This window comes from Rana temporaria, chromosome 10 (assembly GCF_905171775.1).
Source record: "Rana temporaria chromosome 10, aRanTem1.1, whole genome shotgun sequence".
NCBI classification, from domain to species: Eukaryota; Metazoa; Chordata; class Amphibia; order Anura; family Ranidae; genus Rana; species Rana temporaria.
The window spans coordinates 78,111,535-78,131,798 of NC_053498.1; the positions used below are offsets into that span (position 1 = coordinate 78,111,535).

The following is a 20,264-nucleotide window of genomic DNA, read 5'->3' on the forward strand; positions in this document are numbered from 1 at the left end:
GCCGCTATTATGACGCGGCGACGGGCGCGACGCTGTCATATAAGGAATTCCACGCATGCGTCAAGTCATTACGACGCGTGCGGGGAATCCCTTTAGACGGATGGATCCGGTAAGTCTGTACAGACGAGCGGATCCATCCGTTGGAATGGATTCCAGCAGATGGATTTGTTGAGCATGTCAGCAAATATCCATCTGCTGGAAATCCATCCCAGGGGAGATTTATCTGCGGATAAATATCCCACGGAGTGTACACACCATAGAATCTATCCGCTGAAACCCGTTTGCACGGATTTATCTGCGGATAGATTCTATGGTGTGTATGGGGCCTGACAGAGTGATGAATGTGCTTACTCCATTATGAATGGTAGTTTTACCAGAACGAGCGCTCCCGTCTCATAACTTGCTTCTGAGCATGCGCTGGTTTTTCACTTCGTTAAAGCCCACACACGATAATTTTTTGCAACCCGAAAAAGTTGTGAAAAAATATGGCATGTTCGAAAAAAAATTGGGCCGTTTTTCAGAACCTGAAAAATGCTCTGAAGCCCACACACGATCGTTTTAAATGACATTTTTAAAAAACATCGTTTTTTACAACCCAAAAAATGATCGTGTGTACGCGGCATTAATGTTTGAGGCTGGAGGAGATTTAGGCTTTTACCTTTTAAATCAGGGATCCATGAAGCATTGTAAAACTCTAACATTCACAGACATGACTAGTAGGGTTGTCCCGATACCGATACTAGTATCGGTATCAGGATCGATTCCGAGTATTTGCGGGAGTACTCGTACTCCCGCAAATACCCCCGATACCGGAATAGAATACTTCCGCCATCCCCCCCCCCCCCCCGCCGCCGCCGCCGCCACCACAGCCGCCAACTCCGCCGCCGCCGTCACGCCGCATCCCCGCTACCGCCGACTGTGTAATACACGCCGGGAACATTACAGCTTTGAATAGCTGTAATGATTCGCGCCGTGTATAGACACTCCCCCTTGCTCGGGTGAACTGTCCAATCCCGAGCGAGGGGGAGTGTCTATACGCAGCGCGGCGCCAATCATTACAGCTGTTCAAAGCTGTAATGTTCCCGGCGCCCGTATTACACAGTCAGTCGGCGGTAGCGGGGATGCAGGACTGGTAAGCGGGACATGGCTGGCTACATGGGGGGAGACATGCTGCATGGGGGGAGACATGCTACATGGGGGGAGACATGCTGCATGGGGGGGAGACATGCTACATGGGGGGAGACATGCTGCATGGGTGGGGGAAACATGCTACATGGGGGGGAGACATGCTACATGGGGGGGAGACATGCTACATGGGGGGGAGACATGCTACATGGGGGGAGACATGCTGCATGGGGGGGAGACATGCTACATGGGGGGAGACATGCTGCATGGGGGGGAGACATGCTGCATGGGGGGGGAGACATGCTACATGGGGGGAGACATGCTGCATGGGGGGGGAGACATGCTACATGGGGGGAGACATGCTGCATGGGGGGAGACATGCTGCATGGGGGGGAGACATGCTACATGGGGGGGAGACATGCTGCATGGGGGGAGACATGCTGCATGGGGGGGAGACATGCTGCATGGGGGGGGGAGACATGCTGCATGGGGGGAGACATGCTCCATGGGGGGGAAACATGGCTGCATGGGGGGAGACATGGCTACATGGGGGGAGACATGGCTGCATGGGGGGAGACATGGCTACATGGGGGGAGACATGGCTACATGGGGGGAGACATGCTGCATGGGGGGAGACATGGCTGGATATGGGGGGAGACATGGCTGGATATGGGGGGGGACATGGCTGGATATGGGGGGGGGACATGGCTGGATATGGGGGGGGACATGGCTGGATATGGGGGGGGACATGGCTGGATATGGGGGGGGACATGGCTGCATCTGGGGGGGGGACATGGCTGCATTTGTGGGGGGACATGGCTGCATTTGGGGACACATTTAAAAAAAAGTATCGGTATTCGGTATCGGTGACTACTTGAAAAAAAGTATCGGTACTTGTACTCAGTCCTAAAAAAGTGGTATCGGGACAACCCTAATGACTAGGCATGATGGGAATTGTAGTTCCTGAACAACTGGAGGGTCGTAGTTTGAGGACCCCTGTTTTAAATTAAGCCTGGTACACACTATTGTTTTTTTCCATTCAACCCAAGCAGGTTGAAAAAAAACTGTCAGCTCTGGTCGGAGGCATTTTACTTACGCTCTGACGTTAGTATAGAGATCTCCTCCTCTGAACTCTTGTGTTCTGACAAGGGGTCCCCCCCCCCCGATATTGGCTGAGAGGGCTAATCAGGAGTGGATCGGCTGCTGGTTTTCCAGCATGCTCGTTCAACAGAAGCCAGCCAAATAGCCGGCTTCTATTGGACAGGGTACCATACACATGGGCTGAATGTCAATCAGTCTTTATTGAACTGGCCGATGCTGGCCTGCATTTGGCCCATGTGCGCAGGGCTTTAGACTGTGTCGTTTAGACATGACTGTGTTTTTATCTAGACTGTGTGCTTTATCTATGGCCACATAATAAATGTTACTTCATGGTTTATATGAAAGCAAGTAATATTTGTTAATTCATCCTCCTCCAATGTATCTACCTCTTTCTCACGGATACCCTGCCTTTACATATGTGCAGCATATAACTTTTATGTTTCTGTTTTGGATACCTCCATTCCTCCAGTGGATTGCGTGCAGCACGGGACTGGGTCAATAGGATACATGATACTACCACATATAACTGCTAGCCTATTCAATGGTTGAGTGCCTTGGGTCTGTTTGTTTTATTTTTATCTATTATTAATTCAGTGGCATGTGTAGAAGGATGATTGAGTATTTGCTCTTTCTTTTGAGGCAGAGCTTTTAGGGGGAGTTTAGGTTTGCTGTGTATTTGTTCCATATCTTTTTTCATTTTGGATATAGCGGGGGAATGGTTACATGTCAAAACCCATATCAGTTTATTTTTTGCTGTCTCTGTGTCACTCTGTGACTCAACAGGATGTGCGAGCAAATGTATTCAAAGTAAAGAGAATTTCCCTCTTAGACAGTTGAACAGGTGTCCCCATAGAAAGCTTTACCCTTACTATTTGTTATGGTGACCACTGTAAAATGTTGGATTTCCCTAACATTCTATCTTGGTGACAATGGTAACCAGGATAAAAATATCGAGGATAAATCCTACAGGGCTCAGGACATATGCCTGGAATTGCCCAGTAGGGGTTTATAATTATCAGTGTCAACATCAGATGCCACCCATGGGAGATATTTTGGATAAGACAATTCTGAATACTGTCACTGTATATATATTTTAATAAGTAGTTGTTATTGTATATTCAGGGCAGGACTTAGGGTGGTGGGGGCTTCTGGGCTTAATAATCAAAGGGGCCCCCTGGAGCAGAGAAGCGGGGGGGTTGGGTTGTTATCGTCGACCAATCATAGTTGTTGAGGGGGGGTGGGGGGGACTCGATCCGCTGACCGATCTATCGAAGTTGTTGATGAGTTGTTGGTGAGTGCGCCGACCAATTATACTTGTTGAGCGGGGGGGGGGGATCCATCCACCGAAGTTGTTGAGCGGGGGTGCCGAGGATTACATCCATCCGCCGAAGTTGTTGAGCGTGGATTGCCGCGAATGGGGGATTGCCACGAAATTGCTGGAGGGGATTGCGGCAAAATTGATTGCGGGAGGGGGTTGCCGCGATTGCTGCGAACGGGGGGCTGCCGCGCTTGAGCACAGGGGCCCCCTATTGGGCGGGGCCCATGGGCTTGAGCCCAGTCAAGCCCAATGGTAAGTCCGGCCCTGTGTATACTGTAATTCCACAGTTGGCACTCAGACACTATGAAGCTTGTGATAACCAAAATAGGCTGTTTTTGAGCTACAGTATACTAGCCGAAACTAACAGAAAATATAGAAAGGCAAAAACAAAGCTGATTTCATTCAAAGACCTAAAAGATAAGGTCTTGCATTAGCTTTAACCGATTTTAGAATTTCAAAAAGCACCTGGAGTCAGGAGAGCAAAAGGAAATGCTGTGAAGATTACACTAGAAGAAAAACTGTGAAAGTGCTGCTTGTGCTACCTGCAGAGTTAACACTGGAGTTTAATGTCTGCACCAGAAGAATTGAAAAGGTGCTGTGAAAAAGCTTGAAGCTTGGTTTGTTTTGTAAAAGCAATAAGTAAAGCTGTATTATTTTTGAATTAAACGTGTTTCTGGTCAAGCAGGGCAATTTTCAAACAAACAGAAGTTTTTACTGAAATTGTTTAACTGCACCATGCAGAAAATCTGTTCCAGATAACTACTGTGTCTAAAAAGCAGCCATTATTACAAAGTTACTGAAAAAAAAAGAAAAAAAAGAACTATTAAGGCATATATTTTTTTCAAAAAATGTCAGCATAACGTGTTTTGAAGGTTAGCGAAAACAACAGCTATTAGTTTTAAAGCAGAACTAAACCCTCTTGTCCTTAAGTCTAGGTTCACATCAATGCGGTTGCTCTTGATGTGTTTTTCAGGCAAGTTTTTTAGTGCATTTTGCACTTTTTTTTCTCCTTAAGCGCACTGTAAAAAAAAACACTGTATATAGCTGATTGCTAAGGAGGGGGCCGTGAAGCCGTACGCCGTGTCCTTAGCAACCGATGAGTCAACAGCTGTCAGCAGGCTTCCATGCTGAAAGCTGCATGTAAAAAAAAACTATTTGCAGGCAAAAAAAATTGTGCAAAAAACGGTGTGGGGTTCCCCCCAGGTCCATACCAGGCTCTTCAGGGTCTGGTATGGATTTTGGGGGGACCACACACCATTTTATTTACAATTTGGCATGGGGGTTCCCTCCAAATCTATACTAGACATGAAGGGCCTGGTATGGATCTGGGGGGGGGAGCCCCACGCCGTTTGTTTTACATTCAGCTTTCCACGGGAAAGCCCGCTGACAGCTGATGACTCATCAGTTGTTAAGGATGCGGTAGCCAGCTTCCCGGCCCCCTGCTTAGCAACCATCTATATACAGTGATAAAATAAGAACTGCAAAGTGCAAAACACATCAAAAATCACATAAAAAAATGCACCACTGAAGTCTATTAGCCACAAATCGTGGGGGAAAAAAGTCCCCAACCCTTTCCAAAAATGCACCGGCTGCATAACTCATAGATGTCAACTAATACCATAGGAAACCATGTTAAATGGACTGTAGTGTGTTTCTGCAAACTGAAAAACGTAGGGTGACAGGAAACTGTCATCTTAGTCTCTGTCTGATTTGCAATTGCCATGGTGCTGCACATGTGATTAACTATGATAACAGCCATTTGATGGCTTGGCAGTTTACGGCATGACTTAAATGTAACAGATTTTGGAAATATTTAAATTAATGGGTTTGGTTCTGCTTTAATAATAATGTTCACAGGTTGAATTGTGATATCTAAAATGCTCAATGATTATAATTGTTTAATGAAGCTGTAACCAAATATAGGACTTCTATACTCACATAGTATATACAGTACATGCTCAAAACTACAAGACAATTGACAAAATGTATTCAAAGTTAAGACAAACTCTAAAGAAATTGTGGAAACTGAATAATTATTATTATCTTCAACAAATCCTTTCAATCACCAAAAAGAAATTATAAGCTCCATGCCAACTTACTGGCCACTGATCCTGCAATGTAAGCAATGACATAAGTCAGTGGGAAAGCGGTATGACCCGAGAAGAGAAGCGCCTTTGTTGGATCAGTCATTAACCTATATATGCCTAAAGTTGCAATTTTTTTTTAATTTGCGCATAAAATTCATATGTTACCTAGAGCAGTAGGATATAAATAACTCCTGCATCACTACTGTGCCAATATTGGAACAAAATGCCTTAATGGGTTAATGGTGGTACTGGCAAGAAAGAAACCTTTAGGGCCGTGGATTAAAGTAATATTTATAGTAACTCCAGTTTTCTTTGTAATACCAAATAGTGAACACTCTAGTTCTTCTTACACCCCAATTTAAAAAAATAAATGTGTTGTTGAATGGAAGATATGCGAAATTGTGATTTCAAATCTTTCCTGCTACTTAATTATTTGTTCTTATATTTGTATTGTGCCTACTGAAGCTTGACAATGATCCGTATATTGTATACAAGATATCTTCAAAATATATTTGCCACCATTTCCTGTTAATATCAAAAATCTTTCTTGAAATAAAAAATAGCATGAAAAAATATGCTGTCTGTGTGGCTTAGTTGGCCCAATAACTTACATCAGAACTGGTGCTAGTCAAAGATCTAGGGGCCAGATCCACAAAAACCTGGCGTAACTTAAAAAATCCCATTTAAGTTACACTGCCTTAAAGTTTCTACCTAAGTGCCCGATCCACAAAGCACTTATCTAGAAATTTCAGGCTGTGTAACTAAAATTCCGCCGGCGCAAGGCGTTCCTATTCAAATGGGGCGAGTCCCATTTAAATGAGGCGCGCTCCCGCGCCGGCCGTACTGCGCATGCGCGAAGTTACGTTACGCCGAGTTTTGAGGATCGCGACGGCTTAAAAAAGTTGCGTCGGGAAAAAAAAAAAAAAAATTACAGCGTCGCTCGGCATGCATTCCTGAGGGAGAACTCCATGCCAATTTTCAAAGAAAAAAACGGCATGGGTTCACCCCCCAGGAGCATACCAGGCCCTTAGGTCTGGTATGGGTTGTAAGGAGACCCCCCTACGCCGAAAAATCGACGTAGGGGGTCCCCCTACAATCCATACCAGACCCGTATCCAAAGCACGCTACCCGGCCGGTCAGGAAGGGAGTGGGGACGAGCGAGCGCCCCCCCCCTCCTGAGCCGTGCCAGGCCGCATGCCCTCAACATGGGGGGGTTGGGTGCTCTGGGGCAGGGGGGCGCACTGCGGGCCCCCCCACCCCAGAGCACCCTGTCCCCATGTTGATGAGAACAGGACCTCTTCCCGACAACCCTTGCCATTGGTTGTCGGGGTCTGCGGGCGGGGGCTTATCGGAATCTGGGAGTCCCCTCAAATAAGGGGGCCCCCAGATACCGGCCCCCCACCCTAAGTGAATGGATATGGGGTACATCGTACCCCTATCCATTCACCTGTAGGCAAAAAGTTAAAGTTAGTAAACACACAACACAAGGGTTTTTAAAATAATTTATTATTCTGCTCCGGATGCCCCCCCTGTCTTCTTTATTAGCTCTATTAGCAGGGGGGCTTCTTCTTCCACTCTCCGGGGGTCTTCTCCGCTCTCCGGGGGGGGTTTCTTCTTCCGCTCTCCGGGGGGGGGGGGCTTCTCCGGACTCCGGGGGTGTTCTTCCATCTTCTCCCCTCTTCCGCTGTTGACTCGGCGAACCCCGGTTCTTCTGCAGATGTCCGGTGCCTTCTTCTTCAGCGCTGGCTGCCTGCTATCTGTGTGTGTTAGCTCAATTTCTAACAGGCAGCCGGCGCGGTCTTCTGTGACGTCAGGGTCTTCTCTTCCCTTCTTCCGATGTTGCCTCGTCGCCTGTTGTCGCTGTAATGATGGAAGCGCGCCTTGCATCCCATTTATATAGGCATCACCGTCCCATCATGCTCCGGTAGGTACCCACGTGGTGGGTGCCTACCCACGTGCACCCACCACGTGGGTACCTGCCGGAGCATGATGGGACGGTGATGCCTATATAAATGGGATGCAAGGCGCGCTTCCATCATTACAGCGACAACAGGCGACGAGGCAACATCGGAAGAGGGGAGAAGAACAGAAGACCCTGACGTCACAGAAGACCGCACCGGCTGCCTGTTTGAAATTGAGCTAACACACAAAGATAGCAGGCAGCCAGCGCTGAAGAAGAAGGCACCGGACATCTGCAGAAGAACCGGGGTTCGCCGAGTCAACAGCGGAAGAGGGGAGAAGATGGAAGAAGCCCCCCGGAGTCCGGAGAAGCCCCCCCCGGAGAGCGGAGAAGACCAACGGAGAGTGGAAGACCCCCAGAGAGCGGAAGAAGAAGCCCCCCCTGCTAATAGAGCTAATAAAGAAGACAGGGGGGGCATCCGGAGCAGAATAATAAATTATTTTAAAAAGCCTTGTGTTGTGTGTTTACTAACTAACTTTTTGCCTACAGGTGAATGGATAGGGGTACGATGTACCCCATATCCATTCACTTAGGGTGGGGGGCCGGTATCTGGGGGCCCCCTTATTTGAGGGGACTCCCAGATTCCGATAAGCCCCCGCCCGCAGACCCCGACAACCAATGGCAAGGGTTGTCGGGAAGAGGTCCTGTCCTCATCAACATGGGGACAGGGTGCTCTGAGGTGGGGGGGCCCGCAGTGCGCCCCCCTGCCCCAGAGCACCCAACCCCCCCATGTTGAGGGCATGCGGCCTGGCACGGCTCAGGAGGGGGGGGCGCTCGCTCGTCCCCACTCCCTTCCTGACCGGCCGGGTAGCGTGCTTTGGATACGGGTCTGGTATGGATTGTAGGGGGACCCCCTACGTCGATTTTTCGGCGTAGGGGGGTCCCCTTACAACCCATACCAGACCTAAGGGCCTGGTATGCTCCTGGGGGGGAACCCATGCCGGTTTTGTTTTTACAAATTGCCGTGGAGTTCTCCCTCGGGAATGCATACCAAATGCCGTCGCTGGAATGGGCTTTTACATGGTGTGACTAGTTTACACTTTGTAACATCAGCCCTAGTTTTACACTTGCAAAATAACACTTACGGCGAAAAAACGAAGCTGGAAAGCTTTGTGGACACAGCGCGTCACAGCGCCAGAGCAGCGATACCCAGAAGTCACTCCGGGTATCATAGCGGGGTGGCGGAGGAGAGGAACGAGGGTCGCTGCAGGAGCTTCGATCTCAGGTAAGTAATTCATAATGAGCTAGCATGCTATGCATACTAGCTCATTATGCCTTTCTCTTGCAGGGTTTTTGTTTAGGAAAACTTTCAGAGGGTTTACTTCCTCTTTAACCCAATAAAAAGAATATAACAACAATATTTTGACAAACAGTACACTCAAAAACAATGAACATAGCTTTTCAAATGTATTTATTGATGAACATATCCCTGCAGTTCTCTTTTCCTCAATATTCTAGACTTTAGTTATTATAATAGTAACATTTAGTCAGTAATAGCATAAAACTTTCTACATCAAAAAAGGGTTAACTTGAGAAACATAGATAAAGGTTCATTCTTGCTAGACCCACCCTGGAATTCCAGTTAGCAGTTGTTGCCCTTGGCTAGACTAAAACCAGTTTTCTTCCTCCCAGCCAAATCTAGTCACAACACATTCACTACAACAGCAGTGAAGGAATTAAGCACAGATCCCCACCCTCTTTCTGCCCACATATCTATAGCTTTGGTACGTAATCTTAGAGCTTGGTCCCAGGGATTCATGGGGATTCGGTGTTAGTGGTATTTCCCTTGTTCACATAGAAAGGGCGTTGCTGAGTCTGTGAGAAACAAGCATAGATGTTAGTAACTTTTATTGTTTCTTGAATAAAGTAACATTAAGCATTTCAATTAAACTTGAAGGGATCTTTATAAAGCATGACTACATAGACAGGCTATAGGTAAAGTATTTCAGTACGGAAGTCTAGTTATAGCATGGAGCGCGTGTATGCTGTTGAGCCATAGGTTTAGAATACACAGGCAGATCTCATACAAGATAATGGTGAAGGTGAGAGCCCAGACTAGGCTTGCTTGCATTGCTACATTGCTAGTACCCATTTTTTTTACAGCTTTGGATTATACTCTGTTGTGGTACATGTTCTATGAAGGCTTGTCTCTTTTACTTGTAAGAAAGGTAAGAGGTCACAAAACATTTACAGAGATTTTCTAACATGTTTGGACATATCTGAGCAGTAACAAACATTTCCTCCACCTCCTGAGTTTTCTCTGTTAGTACTTGGAATTCAAAGCTGTTTTTTTTTCTCCTATAGTCTTGGGTGGAGAAATAATTTAAAGCTTAGAGCCTCTTTCAGTTTTTGTTGCTGTCTACGTGCCCATTGGAGAGATTCACTCTCTCAATTTGTCTTTTGCCTTTTGTCTATGTACAGCTAACTTACATACAAATATCTATACAAAAATTATCAGAAGCATCCTGACTATACAGAGATTTGGTGATAAACATAGATAGACTTGATATCTGAGTAGGGATGAGCTTTATGTTCGGGTCGAACATGAGTTCTACTTGAACATTGGCTGTTTGCCCGTTCCCCGAATAGCGAACAATTTGGGGGTTTTGCAGCAAATTCGAAAGCTGCGAAACACCCTTTAAAAGTCTTTGGGAGAAATCAAAAGTGCTAATTTTAAAGGTTAATATGCAAGTTATTGTCATAAAAAGTGTTGGGGACCTGGGTCCTGCCCCAGGGGACATGTACCAATGCAAAAAAAGGTTTTAAAAACTGACGTTTTTTCGGGAGCAGTGATTTTAACAATGCTTAAAGTGAAACAAAAAAGTGAAATATTCCTTTTAATTTTTTACCTGGGGGTGTCTATAGCAGGGCTCAAAATTTCAAGTCCTGAGCTACTAGCCAGGCCTCAAGAGTTACTCGCCACCAGTTGCCCCACCTAATTCATACACTGCCCTGCGCCTAATTGCACCCGTAAACACGCCCTTGTAAATTATCTCATGGAATGGCAATGTTTTATGCAGAATCAAGTTACAAAATTAAATATTACCAACAACAACTTTACCAAAATAGACAGGGCACTGGGGGCAGACCAGAGGGACAGGGCACTGGGGGCAGACCAGAGGGACAAGGCACTAGAACTGGGTCTCTTCCCCATTCTCTTGCTGTGTCCTCTGCAACTCCCATCCATCCTCTCTCTCTCTCCCATTCATCTCATCATCAGGAGCCTGTGTGTGCGGCTCCACGCTTGCATGTCCCTACTTCCCCCTTTTATTCAGGCTGGCAGAGAGGAGAGGAGCTGCAGCACAGCGGGAGGGAGTACAATCCAGCGCTAAGATCCACACAACTGCACAGCCATTGACACCATAGCACAGCGCACACTGACAGCGCACAGCACACATTGAGACCAGTCTGTTCACAGTGCTCAGGCTAAACTGTTGGACACTTACATAGAGCACAAGGAGAAGAACACTGCACAAACTAGAAGGCTGCCGCTCTCATGTCAGGGCAACTTTCAGTGAGCGCTGAACCGGAGTGGTAATTTTTGCAATCCTCCACCTCACTCATTACTTTCTGCTCTCCAGCTACATTGGTCGGGGCCCGGGGGAGGGGGGGCAGGCTCAGAGAGGTCATACTGTTAGGTCCCATGGCTTAATGAGAATTGTAAGGAGAGCACCTGTGTACTGCTCTGCCTGTGCGCGGTTTACCACACTACTTTTCCCGAGCATGCATTGGACTCTAAGTGTAGGCACAGATTGGAGGGAGATTGGTCATGCAGCCCTGTCATCACTCGCCCCCAGCTTAAATCCACTCGCCAAATGCTAGTAGGCGAGTGGAAATTTTGAGGGCTGTCTATAGTATGCCTGTAAAGTAGCGCATGTTTCCCATGTTTATAACAGTCCCTGCACAAAATGAAATTTCTAAAGGAGAAAAAGTCATTTAAAACTACTCGCGGCTATAATCAATTGTCGGTTCCCAGCAATACAGATACAAGTCATTTAAAAAAACTGCATGGGTTCCCCCCCAGTCCATTACCAGGCCCTTTGGGTGTGCTATGAATATTAAGGGGAACACTGAACCAAAATTTAAAAAAAAATGTGTGGGGATCCCCCAAATTCCATATCAGGCACTTTATTTATATTAAGGGGAACCCTGCGCCATTTTTTTTAAATGGTGTAGGGGTCCCCGTGACAAAATGTAAAAAAAATGTCATGAGGTTCCCCCCAAAAATCCATACCAGACCCTTATCCGAGCATGCAACCTGGTAGGCTGCAGGAAAAGAGAAGGAATGAGAGAGCGCCCCCCTCCTGAAGCGTGCCAAGCCACATGCCCTCATGTTGATGGGGCAAGGGCCTCATCCCCACAACCCTTGCCCAGTGGTTATGGGGGTCTGCACTTTTTATGACAATAACTTGCATATTAACCTTTAAAATAAGCACTTTTGTTTTTTCATGTTCGTGTCCCAAAAACTTTAACAGTGTTTGCGTGTTCGAACAAATTTTTTGCCTGTTTGCATGTTCTGCTGCGAACCGAACCAGGGGGTGTTCAGCTCATCCCTATATCTGAGTCCTAGACTTAATAATGGTTAACAATATTATTAGTAGTAGGAATAACAAAAACAGCATAGTCCGTGAGTTATAGGTACTATAGTTATCAACAGGGCTCAAGTCCTGCGGGAACGCGTGGGAACGGAGTTCCTGCACTTTTTTCACAGCAGGAACGCAGTTCCCTTTGCAGGACTAGAGCAGCCGAGAGCAGCCGAGCCGCCCGAGCCAATCCTTTACTAAGCGGCGATGCCCAGCTCGAGTCACTGTCAGGGGCAGGCGAACCTTAGTAATCCTTTATGTTACTGGCCGCTTCCTGGATATGGATTCATCGGGTAGTGTGCGGGTATTCCGTCACTTCCTCGATGCCGCAATGTCTCCTTGGAGCTTTTGTCATTGTTCCCAGGAGACATTGCGGAGGTCTGCCGCGAGTTATTGCAGGATTTAGAAAGAACTTGCTTTTAGTAATTATGCATATGAGCGTATCATTTTTTTTTTTTTTTGGTGGGGGAGTGGATCTTGGTTGGGAGTTCCCACACTTTTTTCTCCAGGACTTGACCCCTGGTTATCAAGCTAAAAGAGGTTGGGGATGACTCCACAGAAACAGGTGATCAGAACATAAATAAGAAGTTTGGAACTCACCAACAGACTCTGCTTTGAGGATTTCCAAGTTTGTGGCAAAGCTTTTGCTGGCTGGTGCCTTGTCATCATTGGATACACTGTAGGAACAGAGGGATGATGTAAAATAACATACTTGTTCTTTGATCATAATATATCATTCTAAATAGAGAGATAAAGCATCTATTGTATGCACGGCTAAAAGGGAAGCTATACTCTCTTTCTCTTTCTCTCTCTCTCTCTCTCTAGATCAGTGGTCTCAAAGTACCGGCCCGCGGGCCATTTGCGGCCCGCGGACCAGTTATAAATGGCCCCCAGGCAGGGTGGAAGTGAGGGGAGCAAAAAAAAAAAAAAAATTTTTTTTTTTTTTTTTTTTTTTTTTGAGCTGGCCCCATCTGGTGGTGAGCCGTTGGTATTACAAGTTATTACCACCAGATGTGAGCTGGCGCCATCTGGTGGTGGCCGTTGGTATTACAAGTTAAGCATTACAAGTTAAACAGCAATTCTAATGTCATTTTACACTATTTTCACTGCCATCTTCTTCCCTCTAATTAGAACCCCCAAACATTATATATATTTTTTATCCTAACACCCTAGAGAATAAAATAGCGATCGTTGCAATACTTTCTGTTTCGCCGTATTTGCGCAGCGGTCTTACAAGCGCACTTTTTTGGGAAAAAATTACACTTTTTTTAATTAAAAAACAAGACAACAGTAAAGTTATCCCCATTTTTATAAAATATTATGAAAGATAATGTTACGCAGAGTAAATTCATACCCAACATGTCACGCTTCAAAATTGTGTCCGCTTGTGGAATGCCGACAAACTTTTTTACCCTGTAAAATCTTCATAGGCGACGTTTTAAAAAATCTACAGGTTGCATGTTTTAAGTTACAGAGGAGCTAGAATTATTTCTCTCACTCTACCAATCGCGGCGATACCTCACATGTGTGGTTTGAACACCGTTTACATATGCGGGCGCTGCTCACGTATGTGTTCGCTTCTGCGCGCAAGCTCGTCGGGACGGGGCGCGTTTTCTGGCTGCTAACTTTTTTAGCTGGCTCGGAGATTCCAAGCAAATTTGTCAAACCCTGACTTACACCAGTGCTGGTGGTAATAATGCGCTCGCTGACACCAGTGCTGGGGGGTTAATAATGTGTTCGCTGACACCAGTACTGTTGTTTTTGAAGTTTGAAAGTTTGCATGCGGCCCCTCATGGCATATGAAAACTTGTCTTGTGGCCCTCAGGTAATTTGAGTTTGAGACCCCTGCTCTAGATGATTCCATTCATCTATACCAGCACCTGCTCCTAGATGAGAGTCTGCTATTGATATTAAAGGGGACACCTGCACACAAAAAAAGATGTGAGGGTTTCCACATAATTCATATCAGGAACTTCAAGTCTGTTATGAGTGGTGGTCTCAAAATTCCTTAACTCAATGTTTTCTTATTTTTTTCCTGGGATTCCCTCCTAAAATCCACACCAAACTCAAAGGATCGGGTATGAATTAGAGGGGAACTCCAACCTCTTATGTGAATGAGGCTGGGTAATGTCAATAATTGTTAAAGAGGATCTCCAGACATATTTGTGTTCATTAAAAGTCAGCAGCTACAAAAACTGTAGCTGCTGAATATTTTATAAACATACACTCACCAGTGCTGGAGCTCTCCTGCAGCTGCAGGAGAGGTGTGAGGGCCACATTAAATGGCCTGGAGGGCCGGATTCGGCCCGCGGGACTTGTGTTTGACACCTGTGGCCTAGGCAATCCCAACAGAAGTCAGGCCCCGTACACACGACCGGATCTGTCCACTGGGATTTATCCACGGATCAGTTCCAGCAGATAGATTCGGTCGTGTGTACGGCCTAGCGGACATTTCCCAGCGGATAAAAATCCAGCCGACGGATTTTCAGCGGATAAAAATTTCTTAGCATGCTAAGAAATCTATCCGCTGGAATCCTGTCCGCCGGACTTATCCGGTCGCCTGTACAGACTCACCGGATAAGTCCGTCCGATCCCATCCCTCGCATGCGTCGTATTGATTCGACGCATGCATGGAAGTATTTACCTTCGAGGGTCGCGCATGTCGCAGTGTCATCATCGCAGCGACGGCGCGGCCACGTCACCTCGGATGTATTCCGCAGGGATTTTGATCTGATGGTGTGTACAGCCATCAGATCAAAATCCGCCAGAGGATTTATCCGCTGGAAACGGTCCGTCGGACCGTTTCCAGCGGAAATCCTCTCGTCTGTACGAGGCCTAAGAGTGGGTGCCTGTCAAAACCAGGTACCTATTCCCCCCAACAAAAGAAAATATGTCAAATGTAAAAGAGGACTGGGGGATAGGCCTTAAAGCGGAACTTACCCTTTTGGGTGGAATTCCGCTTTGAACACTTTCTACACAATCTGGCAACCCCTTGTACAAGTGATGATGCAAACACTTATTGTGAAACATATTGAATGTATTTTATGTGACCTAATGACCTAATGACACATTCTAAGTACTTTAAGTAATACATTTACCATTCATGTTATAGGGACTGTTTTCTTGCTGATTAGCAGACTCTGTGGTTGTCACAGTAGATGCATATTGGAAGGATGGAACTTGGCTGGTGACTAGAAAAATACAGTGTATTTAACATACAGTTTTTATAACCATAATTCAATAGCAGGGATGCAAAAACTGATGTATACCATAAGTATTACCAAACTTACAGAGAACAGCAATTGCATAAGCCGTTATGTCTAATAAGAAATATTAAAATAAGAGTGTAATGAATGAGAACAGAGTAGTCCAAAGAAGACATTTTTCCAAGGAGAAGTTTATCTTGGCAATCAATTTGGCAAACTTTTGTATTGTGTACTGTAATCTAGTACAGAGGAAAACTAACTTTAAAAAAAGATAGGGTTTCAAATTAAAACCAAAAAGAAAAATCTTAATTTATTGCAGCTTACTATTTCTTAAATGTGGTGGCTGCCTTAGGGTTTTTTTTTTTTTTTTTGCTTTTTTTCCCCTTATTCTCACTAAATGATCTAACCAGTACGTTATTTTTCAACTTCCTTTAATAGACCAAGCTGTCCAACAAGATTGGCAGTTAGATTATTGAGACAAACTATTTAATACCATCAGATATGCTTGTAATAGTTAGATTTTATTCATGTATATAAAATCTCCATCCCAAAAGAAAAAAAAACTGTGGCTGTAACTACTTAAACAGTGTTACCTGGAGTATGGCCTTAATTTATTAGTCAAGTCCACATTAATTTTCTAGTATGCCAAATACTACCCTCTGTACAGGTTGGCAATGCTGCTATCATACTGCTATCATGGTATCATCAATGCTCCATAGTGCAGAGCCACCCTAAGAAAGGAATATTATGTTAATGTTATTTGGCTAAATAACTAGATCAAAATACAGAAATAAATGATTAAACCAGAAAAAAAATGCTGTCACCATATTTAAGACTTGGTCAAATGCAATATATTAAACTTTTGCTTTTGGGTGTAGACATGCTTTAAACTTCAAAAATAAAGGTTCTAAACAAAGAGCCCTGATAAAGGCGAGACTGTAATTGTAATGAAACGCATTGGATTTACACCTCTACAAAACAATAAACATATCTGTGATCTAGCTTGATCTGCCTTCCTTTTGTCATTTTGGTGTGCCCTAAAAATGTAGGTAAAATAGAACTATAGGCAAAACTTTTTCTCATTTTGGATAGAACAACAGAAGGTTATAACCCTTGTCAAATTTTTTTCACTATCTGTGTCCCATCTTGGGGATTTCCCTTCACTTCCTGTCCCATAGCCAAACAGAAAGTGAGAGGAAATCTTTTCAAATTAAGGGAATCCCTTGGGGACCCCCAGGTCACCAGAACTAGTGTCCCCGTTGGAAAATGTCACCACTATTACTTTTCTGGGGACAACCCAAAATTTGGCATTTTCTTTTACATTTACTTTCAATGATAATGGTAAACAGGACAAAGAGAAAGGGTGAATATCCCTAACAAAAAATGGAGATGAATGGACAGCCGCACTCCAGGGAAACTTGAAGAAGTAGTCTTTATTAATAAAAGCTGGACATGCAAATCCAAAAAGTACAGTCACAAGAAGGGACAGCCGACGCGTTTCGCACACTGTTAGTGCTTAGTCATGACTAAGCACTAACAGTGTGCGAAACGCGTCGGCTGTCCCTTCTTGTGACTGTACTTTTTGGATTTGCATGTCCAGCTTTTATTAATAAAGACTACTTCTTCAAGTTTCCCTGGAGTGCGGCTGTCCATTCATCTCCATTTTTTGTGTCTGCCTTGTGCATTGCCAGCACCTTGGACTCCTAAGAGGCTCCTCTAATTGTCTGCAGAGATCCACCTGGAGCGGTGATCCCTCTTTCCTTTGAATATGCCTAACGGGGGCACAGATAGCAGGAAAAATTGAGAGGCGTTCTAATACCTCGCCACTCTATCCAAAACTGAAATAAAAAGTTTTGCTTTTAGTTATACTTTAAGCATTCATTGTGTTGTCTTAAATTTCACTTCTGCTCACTTATTACACTTGTTTTATAGCAATGCACTAACGTGTAAAGCAATCTAGCTGATTTGCTCCCACTTTCTGATAGACATTTGTTGCTCTTAATTATAGCTTTATCTCTACTTATTCATAATAAAGGCCAGAAATCTGAACCACAAAAACTGTATACTTGCTCATTGGAGTGTGTTGTGGTAATTCTGTTAATACACACCCTCAATCCACAGCTGCAAAAGTTAACAACAATGAAATTTAAAGATCAAAGAACATTGCATTTTTTTTTTACTTCTCTTTAGACTGCTAAGTCAAGATTTAAAATGTTTTTTTTTTTGCCACATCAAGGTAGTAGTGATGACTACCTTGGTCATTTTCCAATAGATCTGTGCATTTCCATTCTTAGAACCAAGCAGAGTTAAAATAAGAGTATTACTGCCTAACGTTGTTTATTCACTGTAAGATAGGACTTAGAGGAAGCAATTTTTAACAGATTTGACCAAGTCTGACAGCACTAGATATTCTGGGCCTAAGCCAAACTTCAAGTTCATGTGGGCGAAAATAGAACTGGTTATATAATGACTGCATACAGTAGCAGGTGAGGACAATGTGCAAGTGGATTTTGCATGTTATACTTGAAAATCAATTTCTGTGACATTTGGATTTTTCTGTAAAATATTGTATTTTATAAAGTCCTGCCAAAAAAAGTATTTTGGCGGTTGGTAATCCTGCTTTTAATTTTCTGGGAGCACCTTCTTTTACTCAATTTAAATATATGAGGGACAGATTTAGTAAAGGATGGTCAAATTACAATCTGAAGCCTCGTTCAGCCTCTTTCAGATCTTTGTTAGAAGCTAGGAAGTTACCGCAGATGCATTAACGTGAAGAATTTTGTGAGTTAATGTGCATTGCGTTTAAGCAGATCACTTTTAATGGGTTATCAACCACTGTACAGAAATGTGTCATAAACCACTTCCAACACTTTACTAGATTTCAGGTTTCCTTTACTCAAAACTATAAGGTCTCCTAAAACTTTTTAAACCCTACTCTGCTATCCTTGGACCCAACATAGAACAAGCTACAGTGGAAACTCGTTTTAAGAGTAACTTGGTTTGAGAGAGTTTTGATTTGCGAGCAACTTTTTTAATTAAATTCTGAATCGGTTTTATGAGTGTTGACTCGCAAGACAAGCAGAATTCAAGCTAACTAAGCCTGCAGTACCTCATTTGGCCTGAGGTATGGGGGAGCAGAAGCGAGCAGAGACGAAAATAGGCCTGTAGTACCTCATTTGACCTGAGGTATGTGGGCACAGGAGACGAGAAAAGCCAAACATTGGCCTGCAGTATCTCATTTGGCCTGAGGTACGGGGGCGCAGGAAATGACCCAAAGTGTCCTCGGGCCTTTTCGGCCATTTTCGGCGCTCTCTGGCGCCCCCCACCTCTGGCCGCATTCGGTATTGCACCCCATTTAAGTCAATGCGGAACTAATTATTTTCGTTTCCATTGACTTCAATGGGAAAACTCACTTTGATATTCGAGTACTTTGAATTACAAGCATACTCCTTTAACGGATTATGCTCGTAATCCGAGGTTCAACTGTATTTGTATTTCTCTCTTTCCACAAATTGAATAATGCATTTTTATAAATATAATTGTAAATAAAAAAATATAATAATTTTAAAAAATGTCTTCTTTGTATATGTTAGTTCTTTAGACTACAGACAAGGAAGAAATTACAGCAATTACAATAAGATTATTGAGTTAATTGCAGACACATAGCATGATCAATGAACAAAAGATGGAATTTTCCTTTACAGGATTCATACTCTGATTTCTACTGTAAATATAACACTAAGAGGCATATTGATAAAGCAGAGGACCTGACATTCAGCAAACATTATCTCCAGGTGAATCTTCCAGGTCCATGTGTTTAAATATTAATTTCTTCACTAGAGAATGTTTAGTGCAAGTCACATTCACTGCTTTTTAAATAGACCCCTTGGTGTTCAGTTTAATTAGCACCAGAATCTGTAATAATACCTTTCTGAGAATAGTTTGAAGATGAGAAACTGGGAGTATCCTCTTGGCTCGTAAAGGAATTGTCGTACATCCTGTGTGATCCTATAACAAGAGGTGCTTTCTCTTAAGTATTACACTAAAGAACAAAGTCTTTATTTGATACATTTCTATAAAGGAGTCTTAGTTTACAAAGATTTTTTTGTAATAATTTGTAAACATAAACCTAATTTAAATGGCAAAACATATCTGATGTGGAAAATCACAACATGAGTTTTGTGCTATTTAGTACTACAGATTACTATGGTGTGAGGGATATCCTTAATACATTAAACAAAGACAGATCTAAGAAATCAGGATTTGCATTGGATCCAGACCTTATATGCAGAAAATGTATATATTTGCCTCCAGTTCTAATTTAAGATTGCAGTTTACTAAAGGAGTGCAGTGCTCACTTTGCCAAATGATATTGTATTCACCTCAATTATCATGTGCAGGGGAAATTCCCATGTTTAAGTCCCATGTACATGTCTGATTATTTGATGTTACTGGTAATTAAAATTTCCACTCATTTAGTAGATTGACTCTAGTCTGATTTGCATTCATAAAAAAACTTCAGAGACTATACACATTAAAATGAATCTGCAAATGTAACTTGACCAACGGGAAAAGACTATTTAAGAATTACCAGATGTGAAGTAAATACATACATACATAAAGGGCTAAGTAAAAGTCACTTTAACCCCCCACCATACCATTAACAGTATAAACACATCGTTCCACAATCCCACACCTCTCCCTTTGACCATCAAGAGTGAAGTGTCTATTACCTGTCTTTTCCAGGTATGGATGATCACGTGACCGACTGTAATCCTTCACCTCCTATGTGACAGAGCTAGTTGCTTGGTGATAGGCCCAACACTGTCACATGGGTCTGGGGAGGCACTGTGGGGTTGATTTACTACAGACCGTGCATTTTGC

General features: G+C 43.9%; 1 protein-coding gene across 4 annotated transcripts in view; it reads right to left on the minus strand.

Moving 5' to 3' along the window:
• Positions 1 to 8,985: 8,985 nt before the first annotated feature.
• Positions 8,986 to 20,264, minus strand: part of TRIM29 (tripartite motif containing 29) — a 70,819-nt gene continuing 59,540 nt past the window's right edge. The window contains exons 7-10 of one of the 4 annotated variants that reach the window (XM_040325531.1): positions 19,308 to 19,388; positions 15,273 to 15,365; positions 12,775 to 12,851; positions 8,986 to 9,406 (exon numbers count right to left, since the gene is read on the minus strand). In XM_040325531.1, the coding sequence (XP_040181465.1) occupies positions 9,347 to 9,406; positions 12,775 to 12,851; positions 15,273 to 15,365; positions 19,308 to 19,388 (311 nt within the window). In that variant the 3' untranslated portion in view covers positions 8,986 to 9,346. Of the gene's footprint in view, positions 9,407 to 12,704; positions 12,852 to 15,272; positions 15,366 to 19,307; positions 19,389 to 20,264 lie in introns of those variants that run through there. The other 3 variants (XM_040325533.1, XM_040325530.1, XM_040325532.1) reach the window with 3 other exon arrangements.